This window comes from Oncorhynchus clarkii, chromosome 19, assembly GCF_045791955.1.
Source record: "Oncorhynchus clarkii lewisi isolate Uvic-CL-2024 chromosome 19, UVic_Ocla_1.0, whole genome shotgun sequence".
In the NCBI taxonomy this organism is placed as follows: Eukaryota; Metazoa; Chordata; class Actinopteri; order Salmoniformes; family Salmonidae; genus Oncorhynchus; species Oncorhynchus clarkii.
The window spans coordinates 3,245,322-3,265,321 of NC_092165.1; the positions used below are offsets into that span (position 1 = coordinate 3,245,322).

Genomic DNA, 20,000 nt, shown 5'->3' on the forward strand with positions numbered 1-20,000 from the left:
CTCTGACAGACTGGGACAAGGAGAGGTTGATCTGCACATGCTCTGACAGACTGGGACAAGGAGAGGTTGATCTGCACATGCTCTGACAGACTGGGACAAGGAGAGGTTGATCTGCACATGCTCTGACAGACTGGGACAAGGAGAGGTTGATCTGCACATGCTCTGACAGACTGGGACAAGGAGAGGTTGATCTGCACATGCTCTGACAGACTGGGACAAGGAGAGGTTGATCTGCACATGCTCTGACAGACTGCGACAAGGAGAGGTTGATCTACACATGCTCTGACAGACTGGGACAAGGAGAGGTTGATCTGCACATGCTCTGACAGACTGCGACAAGGAGAGGTTGATCTACACATGCTCTGACAGACTGCGACAAGGAGAGGTTGATCTGCACATGCTCTGACAGACTGGGACAAGGAGAAGTTGATCTGCACATGCTCTGACAGACTGGGACAAGGAGAGGTTGATCTGCACATGCTCTGAGAACGCGCCCTGGAATACAGTCCAGTCTTGCGAGCGTTGACCTTGCTCACGTCCGGATTCAGAGAGAGAGATCACCCAGTCTTCTGGTTCGGTGGGGGAGGGGGGGAGGGGGGGCTGGGGGCGGCATGTCATGCCAAATAGTGTCCCCCTCTACGTCACAATCGGATTCTATGAGTTCTAACTTCTGTTGCTAGGGCTGTTGCTAGGGATGTTGCTAGAACACTAATAGTTTATGGAATCCCATTGTGAGTAGAGCGGGACACTATTTGGCATGACAGGCCCTCACGCACGGTACGGTGTTGTTGTTGTTGTTGTTGTTGACGAAGCATAAAATGAGTTGAATTTGTCTAGAAAATAGGCATGGTTGGGCAGGTCACAGCTGGGTCTTCCTTTGTAATCTGTAATGGACTGGGTCTTCCTTTGTAATCTGTAATGGACTGTAGTCCCTGTCACATCACAGATGGGTCTTCCTTTGTAATCTGTAATGGACTGTAGTCCCTGTCACATCACAGCTGGGTCTTCCTTTGTAATCTGTAATGGACTGTAGTCCCTGTCACATCACGGCTGGGTCTTCCTTTGTAATCTGTAATGGACTGTAGTCCCTGTCACATCACGGCTGGGTCTTCCTTTGTAATCTGTAATGGACTGTAGTCCCTGTCACATGCCGCGGGCGGCGGAGCCTGTGTACCTCAATCCTATAATGTCCTTTTTGCTCTTTTGATGACTCTGAGGAGGTCGTAGAGGGACTCCGTATGCGTGCGTGCGTGTGTGTGTGTGTGTGTGTGTGTGTGTGTGTGTGTGTGTGTGTGTGTGTGTGTGTGTGTGTGTGTGTGTGTGTGTGTGTGTGTGTGTGTGTGCGTGCGTGCGTGCGTGCGTGCGTGCGTGCGTGCGTGCGTGCGTGCGTGCGTGCGTGCGTGTCTGGACAGAGAGGATCAAATAGATTCTGTTAAAAGCTAGTTAGTTGCAGGTCAACATGTTGCTGTCACCATTAGCTACACTCTGTAGAAGGACGAGTCCTTATAGCTCCATTTACTTCCAGGTTACCCGTCGTGCCTGTTAGTAGTACTGGGTTACCTTCTCTGGAATGGAGCTTGTTTTAATATGTCATCCTACAGATGATACTGTGATACATCGGCAGGGTAGCCTAGTGGTTAGGGTGTAGAGGCGGCAGGGTAGCCTAGTGGTTAGGGTGTAGAGGCGGCAGGGTAGCCTAGTGGTTAGGGTGTAGAGGTGGCAGGGTAGCCTAGTGGTTAGGGTGTAGAGGCGGCAGGGTAGCCTAGTGGTTAGGGTGTAGAGGCGGCAGGGTAGCCTAGTGGTTAGGGTGTAGAGGCGGCAGGGTAGCCTAGTGGTTAGAGTGTAGAGGTGGCAGGGTAGTCTAGTGGTTAGAGTGTAGAGGTGGCAGGGTAGTCTAGTGGTTAAAGTGTAGAGGCGGCAGGGTAGTCTAGTGGTTACAGTGTAGAAGCGGCAGGGTAGCCTAGTGGTTAGAGTGTAGAGGCGGCAGGGTAGCCTAGTGGTTAGGGTGTAGAGGCGGCAGGGTAGCCTAGTGGTTAGGGTGTAGAGGCGGCAGGGTAACCTAGTGGTTAGGGTGTAGAGGCGGCAGGGTAGCCTAGTGGTTAGGGTGTAGAGGCGGCAGGGTAGCCTAGTGGTTAGGGTGTAGAGGCGGCAGGGTAGCCTAGTGGTTAGGGTGTAGAGGCGGCAGGGTAGCCTAGTGGTTAGGGTGTAGAGGCGGCAGGGTAGCCTAGTGGTTAGGGTGTAGAGGCGGCAGGGTAGCCTAGTGGTTAGGGTGTAGAGGCGGCAGGGTAGCCTAGTGGTTAGGGTGTAGAGGCGGCAGGGTAGCCTAGTGGTTAGGGTGTAGAGGCGGCAGGGTAGCCTAGTGGTTAGGGTGTAGAGGCGGCAGGGTAGCCTAGTGGTTAGGGTGTAGAGGCGGCAGGGTAGCCTAGTGGTTAGGGTGTAGAGGCGGCAGGGTAGCCTAGTGGTTAGGGTGTAGAGGCGGCAGGGTAGCCTAGTGGTTAGGGTGTAGAGGCGGCAGGGTAGCCTAGTGGTTAGAGTGTAGAGGTGGCAGGGTAGTCTAGTGGTTAGAGTGTAGAGGTGGCAGGGTAGTCTAGTGGTTAAAGTGTAGAGGCGGCAGGGTAGTCTAGTGGTTACAGTGTAGAAGCGGCAGGGTAGCCTAGTGGTTAGAGTGTAGAGGCGGCAGGGTAATCTAGTGGTTAGAGTGTAGAGGCGGCAGGGTAGCCTAGTGGTTAGAGTGTAGAGACGGCAGGGTAGCCTAGTGGTTAGAGTGTAGAGGTGGCAGGGTAGTCTAGTGGTTAGAGTGTAGAGGTGGCAGGGTAGTCTAGTGGTTAGAGCGTTGGACTAGTAACCGAAAGGTTGCAAGTTTGAATCGCCGAGCTAACAAGGTACAAATCTGTCGTTCTGCCCCTGAACAAGGCAGTTAACCCACTGTTCCTAGTCCGTCATTGAAAATAACAATTTGTTCTTAACTGACTTGCCTAGTTAAATAACTTTAACTTCTAGAATGATTATCCACCATGTTTCTTGTTCCTCCCCCTCTTTTCTCAGTGCTGGAGTGGGCCGGACTGGTTGTTTCATCGTGATTGACGCCATGGTGGAGCGAATCAAACACGAGAAGACAGTTGACATCTACGGTCACGTGACCCTCATGAGGTAAATGGGATGTTGAATCACTTTGTTTGGGCGGGGGGGGGGGGGGGGGGTCTATCATCTAACAAGCGTTCATTTTCAGAACGTTGAACCAATTGCCACTGTAGGAGCAGACATTATATTAATTATGTTATTATATATTTTTTAATAATATTTTTCAGACTCTTTTCAGTAAATGCTAACTAAATGCTAACTGAAACCAGGACTCTGTGATTACCAGTGTTACCAGTAAATGTACCCTGACTGAAACATTCAACTTTTAGGTCCCAGCGGAACTACATGGTGCAGACGGAGGATCAGTACACCTTTATCCACGACGCGCTGCTGGAGGCCGTCGCCTGCGGCAACACCGAGGTTCCGGCGCGGAACCTTCACGCCTACATCCAGAGACTGACCCAGATAGAACCGGCGGAGAACGTCACGGGCACGGAACTGGAGTTCAAGGTGCGTTCTAAAGGTTCTAGGGTTCTGTGGTGCTGTTCTAGGGGGTAAATAAATGTTGTGTCTGTGAGATCCAGGGCCTGCGTACCTCCTTGCCCGGGTTCAAATCAAATATTTATATATTGATCATTTATTTTGACCGAGACGTGCGGCGACAGCAAGAGTCATCAATTTCAGATAAAATGTCAGAGCAAAACAGCACCTCTCTGTCTCAGTATGTGTAGACCATGTATCTGATGCTGTCTGGACAGTGAAACAGCACCTCTCTGTCTCAGTATGTGTAGACCATGTATCTGATGCTGTCTGGACAGTGAAACAGCACCTCTCTGTCTCAGTATGTGTAGACCATGTATCTGATGCTGTCTGGACAGTGAAACAGCGCCACCTCTGTCTCAGTATGTGTAGACCATGTATCTGATGCTGTCTGGACAGTGAAACAGCACCTCTCTGTCTCAGTATGTGTAGACCATGTATCTGATGCTGTCTGGACAGTGAAACAGCACCCCCTCTGTCTCAGTATGTGTAGACCATGTATCTGATGCTGTCTGGACAGTGAAACAGCACCTCTCTGTCTCAGTATGTGTAGACCATGTATCTGATGCTGTCTGGACAGTGAAACAGCACCCCCTCTGTCTCTATACATGTAGACCATGTATCTGATGCTGTCTGGACAGTGAAACAGCACCCCCTCTGTCTCAGTATGTGTAGACCATGTATCTGATGCTGTCTGGACAGTGAAACAGCACCCCCTCTGTCTCAGTATGTGTAGACCATGTATCTGATGCTGTCTCAGTATGTGTAGACCATGTATCTGATGCTGTCTGGACAGTGAAACAGCTCCCCCTCTGTCTCAGTATGTGTAGACCATGTATCTGATGCTGTCTGGACAGTGAAACAGCACCCCCTCTGTCTCAGTATGTGTAGACCATGTATCTGATGCTGTCTCAGTATGTGTAGACCATGTATCTGATGCTGTCTGGACAGTGAAACAGCACCTCTCTGTCTCAGTATGTGTAGACCATGTATCTGATGCTGTGTGGACAGTGAAACAGCGCCCCCTCTGTCTCAGTATGTGTAGACCATGTATCTGATGCTGTCTGGACAGTGAAACAGCACCCCTCTGTCTCAGTATGTGTAGACCATGTATCTGATGCTGTGTGGACAGTGAAACAGCGCCCCCTCTGTCTCAGTGTGTGTAGACCATGTATCTGATGCTGTCTGGACAGTGAAACAGCACCTCTCTGTCTCAGTATGTGTAGACAATGTATCTGATGCTGTCTGGACAGTGAAACAGCGCCCCCTCTGTCTCAGTATGTGTAGACCATGAATCTGAGACTGTGTGGACAGTGAAACAGCGCCCCCTCTGTCTCAGTATCTGTAGACCATGTATCTGATGCTGTCTGAACAGTGAAACAGCGCCCCCTCTGTCTCAGTACGTGTAGACCATGTATCTGATGCTGTGTGGTCAGTGAAACAGCGCCCCCTCTGTCTCAGTACGTGTAGACCATGTATCTGATGCTGTCTGAACAGTGAAACAGCGCCCCCTCTGTCTCAGTACGTGTAGACCATGTATCTGATGCTGTCTGGACAGTGAAACAGCACCTCTCTCTCTCAGTATGTGTAGACCATGTATCTGATGCTGTCTGGACAGTGAAACAGCACCCCCTCTGTCTCTATACATGTAGACCATGTATCTGATGCTGTCTGGACAGTGAAACAGCACCCCCTCTGTCTCAGTATGTGTAGACCATGTATCTGATGCTGTCTGGACAGTGAAACAGCACCCCCTCTGTCTCAGTATGTGTAGACCATGTATCTGATGCTGTCTCAGTATGTGTAGACCATGTATCTGATGCTGTCTGGACAGTGAAACAGCTCCCCCTCTGTCTCAGTATGTGTAGACCATGTATCTGATGCTGTCTGGACAGTGAAACAGCACCTCTCTGTCTCAGTATGTGTAGACCATGTATCTGATGCTGTCTGGACAGTGAAACAGCGCCCCCTCTGTCTCAGTATGTGTAGACCATGTATCTGATGCTGTCTGGACAGTGAAACAGCACCCCTCTGTCTCAGTATGTGTAGACCATGTATCTGATGCTGTGTGGACAGTGAAACAGCGCCCCCTCTGTCTCAGTGTGTGTAGACCATGTATCTGATGCTGTCTGGACAGTGAAACAGCACCTCTCTGTCTCAGTATGTGTAGACCATGTATCTGATGCTGTCTGGACAGTGAAACAGAACAGAACAGAACAGACTTAATATTTAAGCTTGACAATAGCATTGGCTAGATGCTGTGGCACGCGATATGTCATGACATAGTGTGTTATAACAAGATAAGATATGGCTTAACAATTCATAAGAAAACATCACATGACATAATGAATTATATCATGACATAGTAGAACAGAGTATGACCGCTATACAGTTCAGTTTGCACAGAGTCTAACAAATAGGAGAGAGGGAAGAAGAGAGGGGGAGGAGGAGGAAGAGAGGGGGAGGGTGGAGGAGGAGGAAGAGAGGGGGAGGAGGAGGAAGAGAGGGGGAGGGTGGAGGAGGAGGAAGAGAAGGGGAGGAGGAGGAAGAGAGGGGGAGGAGAAGAGAAGAGAGGGGGAGGAGGAGGAAGGGGGGAAGAAGAGAAGAGAGGGGGAGGAGAAGAGAGGAGAAGAGAAGTGGGAGAGGAAACCACAGGCCCCCTGGCTGTCTCGACACACACATGTGAACCAGAGTTTATCTGGGTTCTAGGGTTCTGTGGTGCTGTTCTAGGGGGTAAATAAATGTTGTGTCTGTGAGATCCAGGGCCTGCGTACCTCCTTGCCCGGGTTCAAATCAAATATTTATATATTGATCATTTATTTTGACCGAGACGTGCGGCGACAGCAAGAGTCATCAATTTCAGATAAAATGTCAGAGCAAAACAGCACCTCTCAGTATGTGTAGACCATGTATCTGATGCTGTCTGGACAGTGAAACAGCACCTCTCTGTCTCAGTATGTGTAGACCATGTATCTGATGCTGTCTGGACAGTGAAACAGCACCTCTCTGTCTCAGTATGTGTAGACCATGTATCTGATGCTGTCTGGACAGTGAAACAGCGCCCCCTCTGTCTCAGTGTGTGTAGACCATGTATCTGATGCTGTCTGGACAGTGAAACAGCACCTCTCTGTCTCAGTATGTGTAGACCATGTATCTGATGCTGTCTGGACAGTGAAACAGAACAGAACAGAACAGACTTAATATTTAAGCTTGACAATAGCATTGGCTAGATGCTGTGGCACGCGATATGTCATGACATAGTGTGTTATAACAAGATAAGATATGGCTTAACAATTCATAAGAAAACATCACATGACATAATGAATTATATCATGACATAGTAGAACAGAGTATGACCGCTATACAGTTCAGTTTGCACAGAGTCTAACAAATAGGAGAGAGGGAAGAAGAGAGGGGGAGGAGGAGGAAGAGAGGGGGAGGGTGGAGGAGGAGGAAGAGAGGGGGAGGAGGAGGAAGAGAGGGGGAGGGTGGAGGAGGAGGAAGAGAAGGGGAGGAGGAGGAAGAGAGGGGGAGGAGAAGAGAAGAGAGGGGGAGGAGGAGGAAGGGGGGAAGAAGAGAAGAGAGGGGGAGGAGAAGAGAGGAGAAGAGAAGTGGGAGAGGAAACCACAGGCCCCCTGGCTGTCTCGACACACACATGTGAACCAGAGTTTATCTGGGTTCTAGGGTTCTGTGGTGCTGTTCTAGGGGGTAAATAAATGTTGTGTCTGTGAGATCCAGGGCCTGCGTACCTCCTTGCCCGGGTTCAAATCAAATATTTATATATTGATCATTTATTTTGACCGAGACGTGCGGCGACAGCAAGAGTCATCAATTTCAGATAAAATGTCAGAGCAAAACAGCACCTCTCAGTATGTGTAGACCATGTATCTGATGCTGTCTGGACAGTGAAACAGCACCTCTCTGTCTCAGTATGTGTAGACCATGTATCTGATGCTGTCTGGACAGTGAAACAGCACCTCTCTGTCTCAGTATGTGTAGACCATGTATCTGATGCTGTCTGGACAGTGAAACAGCGCCACCTCTGTCTCAGTATGTGTAGACCATGTATCTGATGCTGTCTGGACAGTGAAACAGCACCTCTCTGTCTCAGTATGTGTAGACCATGTATCTGATGCTGTCTGGACAGTGAAACAGCACCCCCTCTGTCTCAGTATGTGTAGACCATGTATCTGATGCTGTCTGGACAGTGAAACAGCACCTCTCTGTCTCAGTATGTGTAGACCATGTATCTGATGCTGTCTGGACAGTGAAACAGCACCCCCTCTGTCTCTATACATGTAGACCATGTATATGATGCTGTCTGGACAGTGAAACAGCACCCCCTCTGTCTCAGTATGTGTAGACCATGTATCTGATGCTGTCTGGACAGTGAAACAGCACCCCCTCTGTCTCAGTATGTGTAGACCATGTATCTGATGCTGTCTCAGTATGTGTAGACCATGTATCTGATGCTGTCTGGACAGTGAAACAGCTCCCCCTCTGTCTCAGTATGTGTAGACCATGTATCTGATGCTGTCTCAGTATGTGTAGACCATGTATCTGATGCTGTCTGGACAGTGAAACAGCACCTCTCTGTCTCAGTATGTGTAGACCATGTATCTGATGCTGTCTGGACAGTGAAACAGCGCCCCCTCTGTCTCAGTATGTGTAGACCATGTATCTGATGCTGTCTGGACAGTGAAACAGCACCCCTCTGTCTCAGTATGTGTAGACCATGTATCTGATGCTGTGTGGACAGTGAAACAGCGCCCCCTCTGTCTCAGTCTGTGTAGACCATGTATCTGATGCTGTCTGGACAGTGAAACAGCACCTCTCTGTCTCAGTATGTGTAGACCATGTATCTGATGCTGTCTGGACAGTGAAACAGCGCCCCCTCTGTCTCAGTATGTGTAGACCATGTATCTGAGACTGTGTGGACAGTGAAACAGCGCCCCCTCTGTCTCAGTATCTGTAGACCATGTATCTGATGCTGTCTGAACAGTGAAACAGCGCCCCCTCTGTCTCAGTACGTGTAGACCATGTATCTGATGCTGTGTGGTCAGTGAAACAGCGCCCCCTCTGTCTCAGTACGTGTAGACCATGTATCTGATGCTGTCTGAACAGTGAAACAGCGCCCCCTCTGTCTCAGTACGTGTAGACCATGTATCTGATGCTGTCTGGACAGTGAAACAGCACCTCTCTGTCTCAGTATGTGTAGACCATGTATCTGATGCTGTCTGGACAGTGAAACAGCACCCCCTCTGTCTCTATACTTGTAGACCATGTATCTGATGCTGTCTGGACAGTGAAACAGCACCCCCTCTGTCTCAGTATGTGTAGACCATGTATCTGATGCTGTCTGGACAGTGAAACAGCACCCCCTCTGTCTCAGTATGTTTAGACCATGTATCTGATGCTGTCTCAGTATGTGTAGACCATGTATCTGATGCTGTCTGGACAGTGAAACAGCTCCCCCTCTGTCTCAGTATGTGTAGACCATGTATCTGATGCTGTCTGGACAGTGAAACAGCACCCCCTCTGTCTCAGTATGTGTAGACCATGTATCTGATGCTGTCTCAGTATGTGTAGACCATGTATCTGATGCTGTCTGGACAGTGAAACAGCACCTCTCTGTCTCAGTATGTGTAGACCATGTATCTGATGCTGTCTGGACAGTGAAACAGCGCCCCCTCTGTCTCAGTATGTGTAGACCATGTATCTGATGCTGTCTGGACAGTAAAACAGCACCCCTCTGTCTCAGTATGTGTAGACCATGTATCTGATGCTGTGTGGACAGTGAAACAGCGCCCCCTCTGTCTCAGTGTGTGTAGACCATGTATCTGATGCTGTCTGGACAGTGAAACAGCACCTCTCTGTCTCAGTATGTGTAGACCATGTATCTGATGCTGTCTGGACAGTGAAACAGCGCCCCCTCTGTCTCAGTATGTGTAGACCATGTATCTGAGACTGTGTGGACAGTGAAACAGCGCCCCCTCTGTCTCAGTATCTGTAGACCATGTATCTGATGCTGTCTGAACAGTGAAACAGCGCCCCCTCTGTCTCAGTACGTGTAGACCATGTATCTGATGCTGTGTGGTCAGTGAAACAGCGCCCCCTCTGTCTCAGTACGTGTAGACCATGTATCTGATGCTGTCTGAACAGTGAAACAGCGCCCCCTCTGTCTCAGTACGTGTAGACCATGTATCTGATGCTGTCTGGACAGTGAAACAGCGCCCCCTCTGTCTCAGTATGTGTAGACCATGTATCTGATGCTGTCTGGACAGTGAAACAGCACCCCTCTGTCTCAGTATGTGTAGACCATGTATCTGATGCTGTGTGGACAGTGAAACAGCGCCCCCTCTGTCTCAGTGTGTGTAGACCATGTATCTGATGCTGTCTGGACAGTGAAACAGCACCTCTCTGTCTCAGTATGTGTAGACCATGTATCTGATGCTGTCTGGACAGTGAAACAGCGCCCCCTCTGTCTCAGTATGTGTAGACCATGTATCTGAGACTGTGTGGACAGTGAAACAGCGCCCCCTCTGTCTCAGTATCTGTAGACCATGTATCTGATGCAGTCTGAACAGTGAAACAGCGCCCCCTCTGTCTCAGTATGTGTAGACCATGTATCTGATGCTGTGTGGTCAGTGAAACAGCGCCCCCTCTGTCTCAGTACGTGTAGACCATGTATCTGATGCTGTCTGAACAGTGAAACAGCGCCCCCTCTGTCTCAGTACGTGTAGACCATGTATCTGATGCTGTCTGGACTGTGAAACAGCGCCCCCTCTGTCTCAGTACGTGTAGACCATGTATCTGATGCTGTCTGAACAGTGAAACAGCGCCCCCTCTGTCTCAGTACGTGTAGACTATGTATCTGATGCTGTGTGGTCAGTGAAACAGCGCCCCCTCTGTCTCAGTATGTGTAGACCGTGTATCTGATGCTGTGTGGACAGTGAAACAGCGCCCCCTCTGTCTCAGTATGTGTAGCCCATGTATCTGATGCTGTGTGGACAGTGAAACAGCGCCCCCTCTGTCTCAGTACGTGTAGACCATGTATCTGATGCTGTCTGGACAGTGAAACAGCGCCCCCTCTGTCTCAGTATGTGTAGACCATGTATCTGATGCTGTGTGGACAGTGAAACAGCGCCCCCTCTGTCTCAGTATGTGTAGACCATGTATCTGATGCTGTGTGGTCAAGAAGGGTATAACATGTTAAGGCCGTGACATGTCGTACGTACTCTTTTCTCTGTCCGATGGAAACATCATGACTTGTTGTGTTCATGCCACATTAAAAGGTCCATCCATTTCTCCAATTAAATGTACTTTCCTCTAAAAAACCTGTAAAGAAACGCGTAGGACAATAGGAGGTTCTGTTTCCCCTTGTGGAAATGAATTGCCCGTCCAACTGATTCCCTTCTGACCGCCGGCCCTGGTGAGAGCTCAGTGTTCCATCGACTTCCTGTAGTTCCCTCTCTGTCCCTCTCTAATGAGCTGTTGTTCTTTCTCACCCGAGTCAAGCAATGGCCAGACTGTGTGTGTGTGTGTGTTGTGTGTGTGTGTGTGTGTGTGTGTGTGTGTGTGTGTGTGTGTGTGTGTGTGTGTGTGTGTGTGTGTGTGTGTGTGTGTGTGTGTGTGTGTGTGTGTGTGTGTGTGTGTGTGTGTGTGGTTTCGCTGACGCAGGATAAACTCTGGTTCACATGTGTGTGTCGAGACAGCCAGGGGGCCTGTGGTTTCCTCTCCCACTTCTCTTCTCCTCTCTTCTCCTCCCCCTCTCTTCTCTTCTTCCCCCCTTCCTCCTCCTCCCCCTCTCTTCTCTTCTCCTCCCCCTCTCTTCCTCCTCCTCCCCTTCTCTTCCTCCTCCTCCACCCTCCCCCTCTCTTCCTCCTCCTCCCCCTCTCTTCCTTCTCCTCCACCCTCCCCCTCTCTTCCTCCTCCTCCCCCTCTCTTCTTCCCTCTCTCCTCCTATTTGTTAGACTCTGTGCAAACTGAACTGTACAGAGGTCATACTCTGTTCTACTATGTCATGATATAATTCATTATGTCATGTGATGTTTTCTTATGAATTGTTAAGCCATATCTTATCTTGTTATAACACACTATGTCATGACATATCGCGTGCCACAGCATCTAGCCAATGCTATGGTCAAGCTTAAATATTAAGTCTGTTCTGTTCTGCTGTGTCATTCTATGTCACATTATTACATGATGTGTAGCTATGTCACATTATAACACCCTATGTCACCACCCTCCCCTTCATAGTGCTTGACCAGTGTGAAGGCCCACACTTCCCTTCTCCTCGCATGTCATATCTCGTGATATAATGTGACATAGCATTACATATTGTAACACCCTATGTCATCTGCCCTCCCCCTCCATAGCGGTTGGCCAGTGCGAAGGCCCACACTTCCCTTCTCCTCGCATGTCATATCTCGTGACACAATATGTAATGCTATGTCACATTATAACAACCTATGTCATCTGCCCTCCCCCTCCATAGCGGTTGGCCAGTGCGAAGGCCCACACTTCCCTTCTCCTCGCATGTCATATCTCGTGATACAATATGTAATGCTATGTCACATTATAACAACCTATGTCATCTGCCCTCCCCCTCCATAGCGGTTGGCCAGTGCGAAGGCCCACACCTCCCTTCTCCTCGCATGTCATATCTCATGATACAATATGCAATGCTATGTCACATTATAACAACCTATGTCATCTGCCCTCCCCCTCCATAGCGGTTGGCCAGTGCGAAGGCCCACACTTCCCTTCTCCTCGCATGTCATATCTCGGGATACAATATGTAATGCTATGTCACATTATAACAACCTATGTCATCTGCCCTCCCCCTCCATAGCGGTTGGCCAGTGCGAAGGCCCACACTTCCCTTCTCCTCGCATGTCATATCTCGTGATACAATATGTAATGCTATGTCACATTATATCAACCTATGTCATCTGCCCTCCCCCTCCATAGCGGTTGGCCAGTGCGAAGGCCCACACCTCCCTTCTCCTCGCATGTCATATCTCGTGATACAATATGTAATGCTATGTCACATTATAACAACCTATGTCATCTGCCCTCCCCCTCCATAGCGGTTGGCCAGTGCGAAGGCCCACACCTCCCTTCTCCTCGCATGTCATATCTTGTGATACAATATGTAATGCTATGTCACATTATAACAACCTATGTCATCTGCGCTCCCCCTCCATAGCGGTTGGCCAGTGCGAAGGCCCACACCTCCCTTCTCCTCGCATGTCATATCTCGTGATACAATATGTAACGCTATGTCACATTATAACACCCTATGTCATCTGCCCTCCCCCTCCATAGCGGTTTGCCAGTGCGAAGGCCCACACTTCCCTTCTCCTCGCATGTCATATCTTGTGATACAATATGTAATGCTATGTCACATTATAACAACCTATGTCATCTGCCCTCCCCCTCCATAGCGGTTGGCCAGTGCGAAGGCCCACACCTCCCTTCTCCTCGCATGTCATATCTCGTGATACAATATGTAATGCTATGTCACATTATAACAACCTATGTCATCTGCCCTCCCCCTCCATAGCGGTTTGCCAGTGCGAAGGCCCACACTTCCCTTCTCCTCGCATGTCATATCTCGGGATACAATATGTAATGCTATGTCACATTATAACAACCTATGTCATCTGCCCTCCCCCTCCATAGCGGTTGGCCAGTGCGAAGGCCCACACCTCCCTTCTCCTCGCATGTCATATCTCGTGATACAATATGTAATGCTATGTCACATTATAACAACCTATGTCATCTGCCCTCCCCCTCCATAGCGGTTGGCCAGTGCGAAGGCCCACACCTCCCTTCTCCTCGCATGTCATATCTCGTGATACAATATGTAACGCTATGTCACATTATAACACCCTATGTCATCTGCCCTCCCCCTCCATAGCGGTTTGCCAGTGCGAAGGCCCACACTTCCCTTCTCCTCGCATGTCATATCTCGTGATACAACATGTAATGCTATGTCACATTATATCAACCTATGTCATCTGCCCTCCCCCTCCATAGCGGTTGGCCAGTGCGAAGGCCCACACCTCCCTTCTCCTCGCATGTCATATCTCGTGATACAATATGTAATGCTATGTCACATTAAACAACCTATGTCATCTGCCCTCCCCCTCCATAGCGGTTGGCCAGTGCGAAGGCCCACACTTCCCTTCTCCTCGCATGTCATATCTCGTGATACAATATGTAACGCTATGTCACATTATAACACCCTATGTCATCTGCCCTCCCCCTCCATAGCGGTTGGCCAGTGCGAAGGCCCACACCTCCAGGTTTGTGAGTGCCAACCTGCCGTGTAACAAGTTCAAGAACCGTCTGGTGAACATCATGCCCTACGAGACCACCAGGGTCTGTCTGCAGCCAATCAGAGGAGTGGAGGGGTCAGACTACATCAACGGCAGCTTCATAGACGGATACAGGTGAGGAGGGAGGGGGTCAGACTACATCAACGGCAGCTTCATAGACGGATACAGGTGAGGAGGGAGGGGGTCAGACTACATCAACGGCAGCTTCATAGACAGATACAGGTGAGGGGGGGAGGGGGTCAGACTACACCAACAGCAGCTTCATAGACAGATACAGGTGAGGAGGGAGGGGGTCAGACTACATCAACGGCAGCTTCATAGACAGATACAGGTGAGGGGGGAGGGGGTCAGACTACATCAACGGCAGCTTCATAGACAGACACAGGTGAGGAGGGAGGGGGTCAGACTACATCAACGGCAGCTTCATAGACGGATACAGGTGAGGGGAGGGAGGGGGTCAGACTACATCAACGGCAGCTTCATAGACGGATACAGGTGAGGGGAGGGAGGGGGTCAGACTACATCAACGGCATCTTCATAGACGGATACAGGTGAGGGGAGGGAGGGGGTCATACTACATCAACGGCAGCTTCATAGACGGATACAGGTGAGGGGAGGGAGGGGGTCAGACTACATCAACGGCAGCTTCATAGACAGATACAGGTGAGGAGGGAGGGGGTCAGACTACACCAACGGCAGCTTCATAGACAGATACAGGTGAGGAGGGAGGGGGTCAGACTACACCAACGGCAGCTTCATAGACAGATACAGGTGAGGAGGGAGGGGGTCAGACTACACCAACGGCAGCTTCATAGACAGATACAGGTGAGGAGGGAGGGGGTCAGACTACACCAACGGCAGCTTCATAGACAGGATACAGGTGAGGGGGGGGGGGGGTCTTACGGTAGCAGCCAACTTTAAACAATCAATGATGCACATTTCTTTTGAAAACAGCAGACATTTATTTGAAATTCTCTATTGATTGGATGTGTCCATTGATTGGATGTGTCCATTGATTGGATGTGTCCATTGATTGGATGTGTCCATTGACAAAAACATTTGTGTAGGACATATAAGAGAGGATAGAAATAGTTATTGTAGTACAGTGCTTCTCAAACCTCTCCTCAGGGACCTCATCAGTACCATAGATATATTATTATAGATAAACCTCTCCTCAAGGACTCCATCAGTACCATAGATATATTATTATAGATAAACCTCTCCTCAGGGACTCCATCAGTACCATAGATATATTATTATAGATACACCTCTCCTCAGGGACTCCATCAGTACCATATATATATTATTATAGATAAACCTCTCCTCAGGGACTCCATCAGTACCATATATATATTATTATAGATAAACCTCTCCTCAGGGACCCCATCAGTACCATATATATATTATTATAGATAAACCTCTCCTCAGGGACTCCCAGATGTTTCAGCGTGTTGTTAAAGCCCCTAAACAATCTCACATTATTCACCTAGTCAAGGACTTGATGATTAGTTGAATCAGGTGCTAGTTCTAGAATATATCAAACACATGGAACGGCTGGGGGTTCCTGAGGAGAGGTTTGGAGCGGGTGGGAGTCCTGAGGAGAGGTTTGGAACAGCTGGGAGTCCTGAGGAGAGGGTAGAGAACGACTGGGAGTCCTGAGGAGAGGTTTGGGATGGCTGGGAGTCCTGAGGAGAGGTTTGGAATGGCTGGGAGTCCTGAGGAGAGGTTTGGAATGGCTGGGAGTCCTGAGGAGAGCTTTGGAATGGCTGGGAGTCCTGAGGAGAGGTTTGGAATGGCTGGGAGTCCTGAGGAGAGGTTTGGAATGGCTGGGAGTCCTGAGGAGAGGTTTGGAATGGCTGGGAGTCCTGAGGAGAGGTTTGGAATGGCTGGGAGTCCTGAGGAGAGGTTTGGAATGGCTGGGAGTCCTGAGGAGAGGTTTGGAACAGCTGGGAGTCCTGAGGAGAGGGTAGAGAACGGCTGGGAGTCTTGAGGAGAGGTTTGGAATGGCTGGGAGTCCTGAGGAGAGGTTTGGAATGGCTGGGAGTCCTGAGGAGAGGTTTGGAACAGCTGGGAGTCCTGAGGAGAGGGTAGAGAACGGCTGGGAGTCCTGAGGAGAGGTTTGGAATGACTGGGAGTCCTGAGGAGTGGTTTGGAATGGCTGGGAGTCCTGAGGAGAGGTTTGGAATGGCTGGGAGTCCCGAGGAGAGGTTTGGAACAGCTGGGGGTCCCGAGGAGAGGTTTGGAATGGCTGGGAGTCCTGAAGAGAGGTTTGGAACGGCTGGGAGTCCCGAGGAGAGGTTTGGAATGGCTGGGAGTCCCGAGGAGAGGTTTGGAATGGCTGGGAGTCCTGAGGAGAGGTTTGGAATGGCTGGGAGTCCTGAGGAGAGGTTTGGAATGGCTGGGAGTCCTGAGGAGAGGTTTGGAATGGCTGGGAGTCCTGAGGAGAGGTTTGGAATGGCTGGGAGTCCTGAGGAGAGGGTAGAGAACCACTGTTGTAATAGATGAACAATTATATCAAAAAGTAAGATAAGAAACAAACAAAGCAAAATCAAAACCAGAATTAAAATCATATTAAAATGTGGCCTGGGGTGGAACACAACAGATTTGTCCTGGGGTGGAACACAACAGCACCGCCTGGAGTGGAACACAACAGCACCGCCTGGAGTGGAACACAACAGCACCGCCTGGAGTGGAACACAACAGCACTGCCTGGAGTGGAACACAACAGCACCGCCTGGGGTGGAACACAACAGCACCGCCTGGAGTGGAAAACAACAGCACCGCCTGGAGTGGAACACAACAGCACCGCCTGGAGTGGAACACAACAGCACCGCCTGGGGTGGAACACAACAGCACCGCCTGGAGTGGAACACAACAGCACTGCCTGGAGTGGAACACAACAGCACTGCCTGGAGTGGAACACAACAGCACCGCCTGGGGTGGAACACAACAGATATATCCTGGGGTGGAACACAACAGATATGTCCTGGAGTGGAACACAACAGCACCGCCTGGAGTGGAACACAACAGATATATCCTGGAGTGGAACACAACAGCACAGCCTGGAGTGGAACACAACAGATATATCCTGGAGTGGAACACAACAGCACCACCTGGAGTGGAACACAACAGCACGGCCTGGAGTGGAACACAACAGCACCGCCTGGGGTGGAACACAATAAATATATCCTGGAGTGGAACACAACAGCACCGCCTGGAGTGGAACACAATAAATATATCCTGGAGTGGAACACAACAGCACCGCCTGGGGTGGAACACAACAGCACCGCCTGGGGTGGAACACAACAGCACCGCCTGGAGTGGAACACAACAGCACTGCCTGGAGTGGAACACAACAGCACCGCCTGGAGTGGAACACAACAGCACCGCCTGGGGTGGAACACAACAGCACCGCCTGGAGTGGAACACAACAGCACCGCCTGGAGTGGAACACAACAGCACTGCCTGGAGTGGAACACAACAGCACCGCCTGGGGTGGAACACAACAGATATATCCTGGGGTGGAACACAACAGATATGTCCTGGAGTGGAACACAACAGCACCGCCTGGAGTGGAACAAAACAGATATATCCTGGAGTGGAACACAACAGCACCGCCTGGAGTGGAACACAACAGATATATCCTGGAGTGGAACACAACAGCACCACCTGGAGTGGAACACAACAGCACGGCCTGGAGTGGAACACAACAGCACCGCCTGGGGTGGAACACAATAAATATATCCTGGAGTGGAACACAACAGCACCGCCTGGAGTGGAACACAATAAATATATCCTGGAGTGGAACACAACAGCACCGCCTGGGGTGGAACACAACAGCACCGCCTGGAGTGGAACACAACAGCACTGCCTGGAGTGGAACACAACAGCACTGCCTGGAGTGGAACACAACAGCACCGCCTGGGGTGGAAGACAACAGATATATCCTGGGGTGGAACACAACAGATATATCCTGGGGTGGAACACAACAGATATGTCCTGGAGTGGAACACAACAGATATGTCCTGGGGTGGAACACAACAGCACCGCCTGGAGTGGAACACAACAGCACCACCTGGAGTGGAACACAACAGCACCGCCTGGAGTTTGCTAAACGGCATTGGAACTTGGATTGGAACCGGTGCTATTTATTTATTTTATTTTATTGAACCTTTATTTAACTAGGCAAGTCAGTTAAAATCAAATATTTATAATGACGGCCTACCAAAAGGCAGAAGGCGTCCTGCGGGGATGGGGCTGGGATTAAAAAATACAAATATAGGACAAAACATCACGACAAGAGACACACAACATCTACAGTAGGCTGCTGTCACCCAGACATATACAGTAGACTGTCACCCACAACATCTACAGTAGGCTGCTGTCACCCAGACATCTACAGTAGGCTGCTGTCACCCAGACATCTACAGTAGACTACTGTCACCCAGACATATACAGTAGACTGTCACCCAGATATCTACAGTAGGCTGCTGTCACCCAGACATCTACAGTAGGCTGCTGTCACCCAGACATCTACAGTAGACTACTGTCACCCAGACATATACAGTAGACTGTCACCCAGACATCTACAGTAGGCTGCTGTCACCCAGACATCTACAGTAGGCTGCTGTCACCCAGACATCTACAGTAGACTACTGTCACCCAGACATATACAGTAGACTGTCACCCAGACATCTACAGTAGGCTGCTGTCACCCAGACATCTACAGTAGGCTGCTGTCACCCAGATATCTACAGTAGACTACTGTCACCCAGACATCTACAGTAGGCTGCTGTCACCCAGACATCTACAGTAGGCTGCTGTCACCCACAACATCTCCAGTAGACTGCTGTCACCCACAACATCTACAGTAGACTGCTGTCACCCAGACATCTACAGTAGACTACTGTCACCCAGACATTTACAGTAGGCTGCTGTCACCCACAACATCTACCGTAGACTGCTGTCACCCACAACATCTAGAGTAGGCTGCTGTCACCCACAACATCTACAGTCGACTACTGTCACCCACAACATCTACAGTTGGCTACTGTCACCCACAACATCTACAGTAGACTGATGTCACCCAGACATCTACAGTAGACTGCTGTCACCCACAACATCTACAGTAGACTACTGTCACCCACAACATCTACAGTAGGCTGCTGTCATCAACAAAATCTACAGTAGACTGCTGTCACCCAGACATCTACAGTATACTGCTGTCACCCACAACATATACAGTAGACTGCTGTCACCCAGACATATACAGTAGACTGTCACCCACAACATCTACAGTAGGCTGCTGTCACCCAGACATCTACAGTAGGCTGCTGTCACCCATACATCTACTGTAGGCTGCTGTCACCCACAACATCTACAGTAGGCTGCTGTCACCCACAACATCTACAGTAGACTACTGTCACCCACAACATCTACAGTTGGCTACTGTCACCCACAACATCTACAGTAGACTGATGTCACCCAGACATCTACAGTAGACTGCTGTCACCCACAACATCTACAGTAGACTACTGTCACCCACAACATCTACAGTAGGCTGCTGTCATCAACAAAATCTACAGTAGACTGCTGTCACCCAGACATCTACATTATACTGCTGTCACCCACAACATCTACAGTAGACTGCTGTCACCCAGACATCTACAGTAGACTACTGTCACCCAGACATTTACAGTAGGCTGCTGTCACCCACAACATCTACCGTAGACTGCTGTCACCCACAACATCTACAGTAGACTACTGTCACCCAGACATCTACAGTAGGCTGCTGTCACCCATACATCTACAGTAGGCTGCTGTCACCCAGACATCTACAGTAGGCTGCTGTCACCCATACATCTACTGTAGGCTGCTGTCACCCACAACATCTACAGTAGGCTGCTGTCACCCACAACATCTACAGTAGACTACTGTCACCCACAACATCTACAGTTGGCTACTGTCACCCACAACATCTACAGTAGACTGATGTCACCCAGACATCTACAGTAGACTGCTGTCACCCACAAC

The 20,000-nt window shown here is 49.8% G+C and overlaps 1 protein-coding gene across 1 annotated transcript in view; it reads left to right on the forward strand.

Moving 5' to 3' along the window:
• LOC139374613 (receptor-type tyrosine-protein phosphatase delta-like) overlaps positions 1-20,000 on the forward strand; it is a 234,148-nt gene that overhangs the window by 192,674 nt on the left and 21,474 nt on the right. The window contains exons 35-37 of the mRNA XM_071115641.1: positions 3,046-3,150; positions 3,411-3,591; positions 13,903-14,081. Of these exons, the coding sequence (XP_070971742.1) occupies positions 3,046-3,150; positions 3,411-3,591; positions 13,903-14,081 (465 nt within the window). The remainder of the gene's footprint in view (positions 1-3,045; positions 3,151-3,410; positions 3,592-13,902; positions 14,082-20,000) is intronic.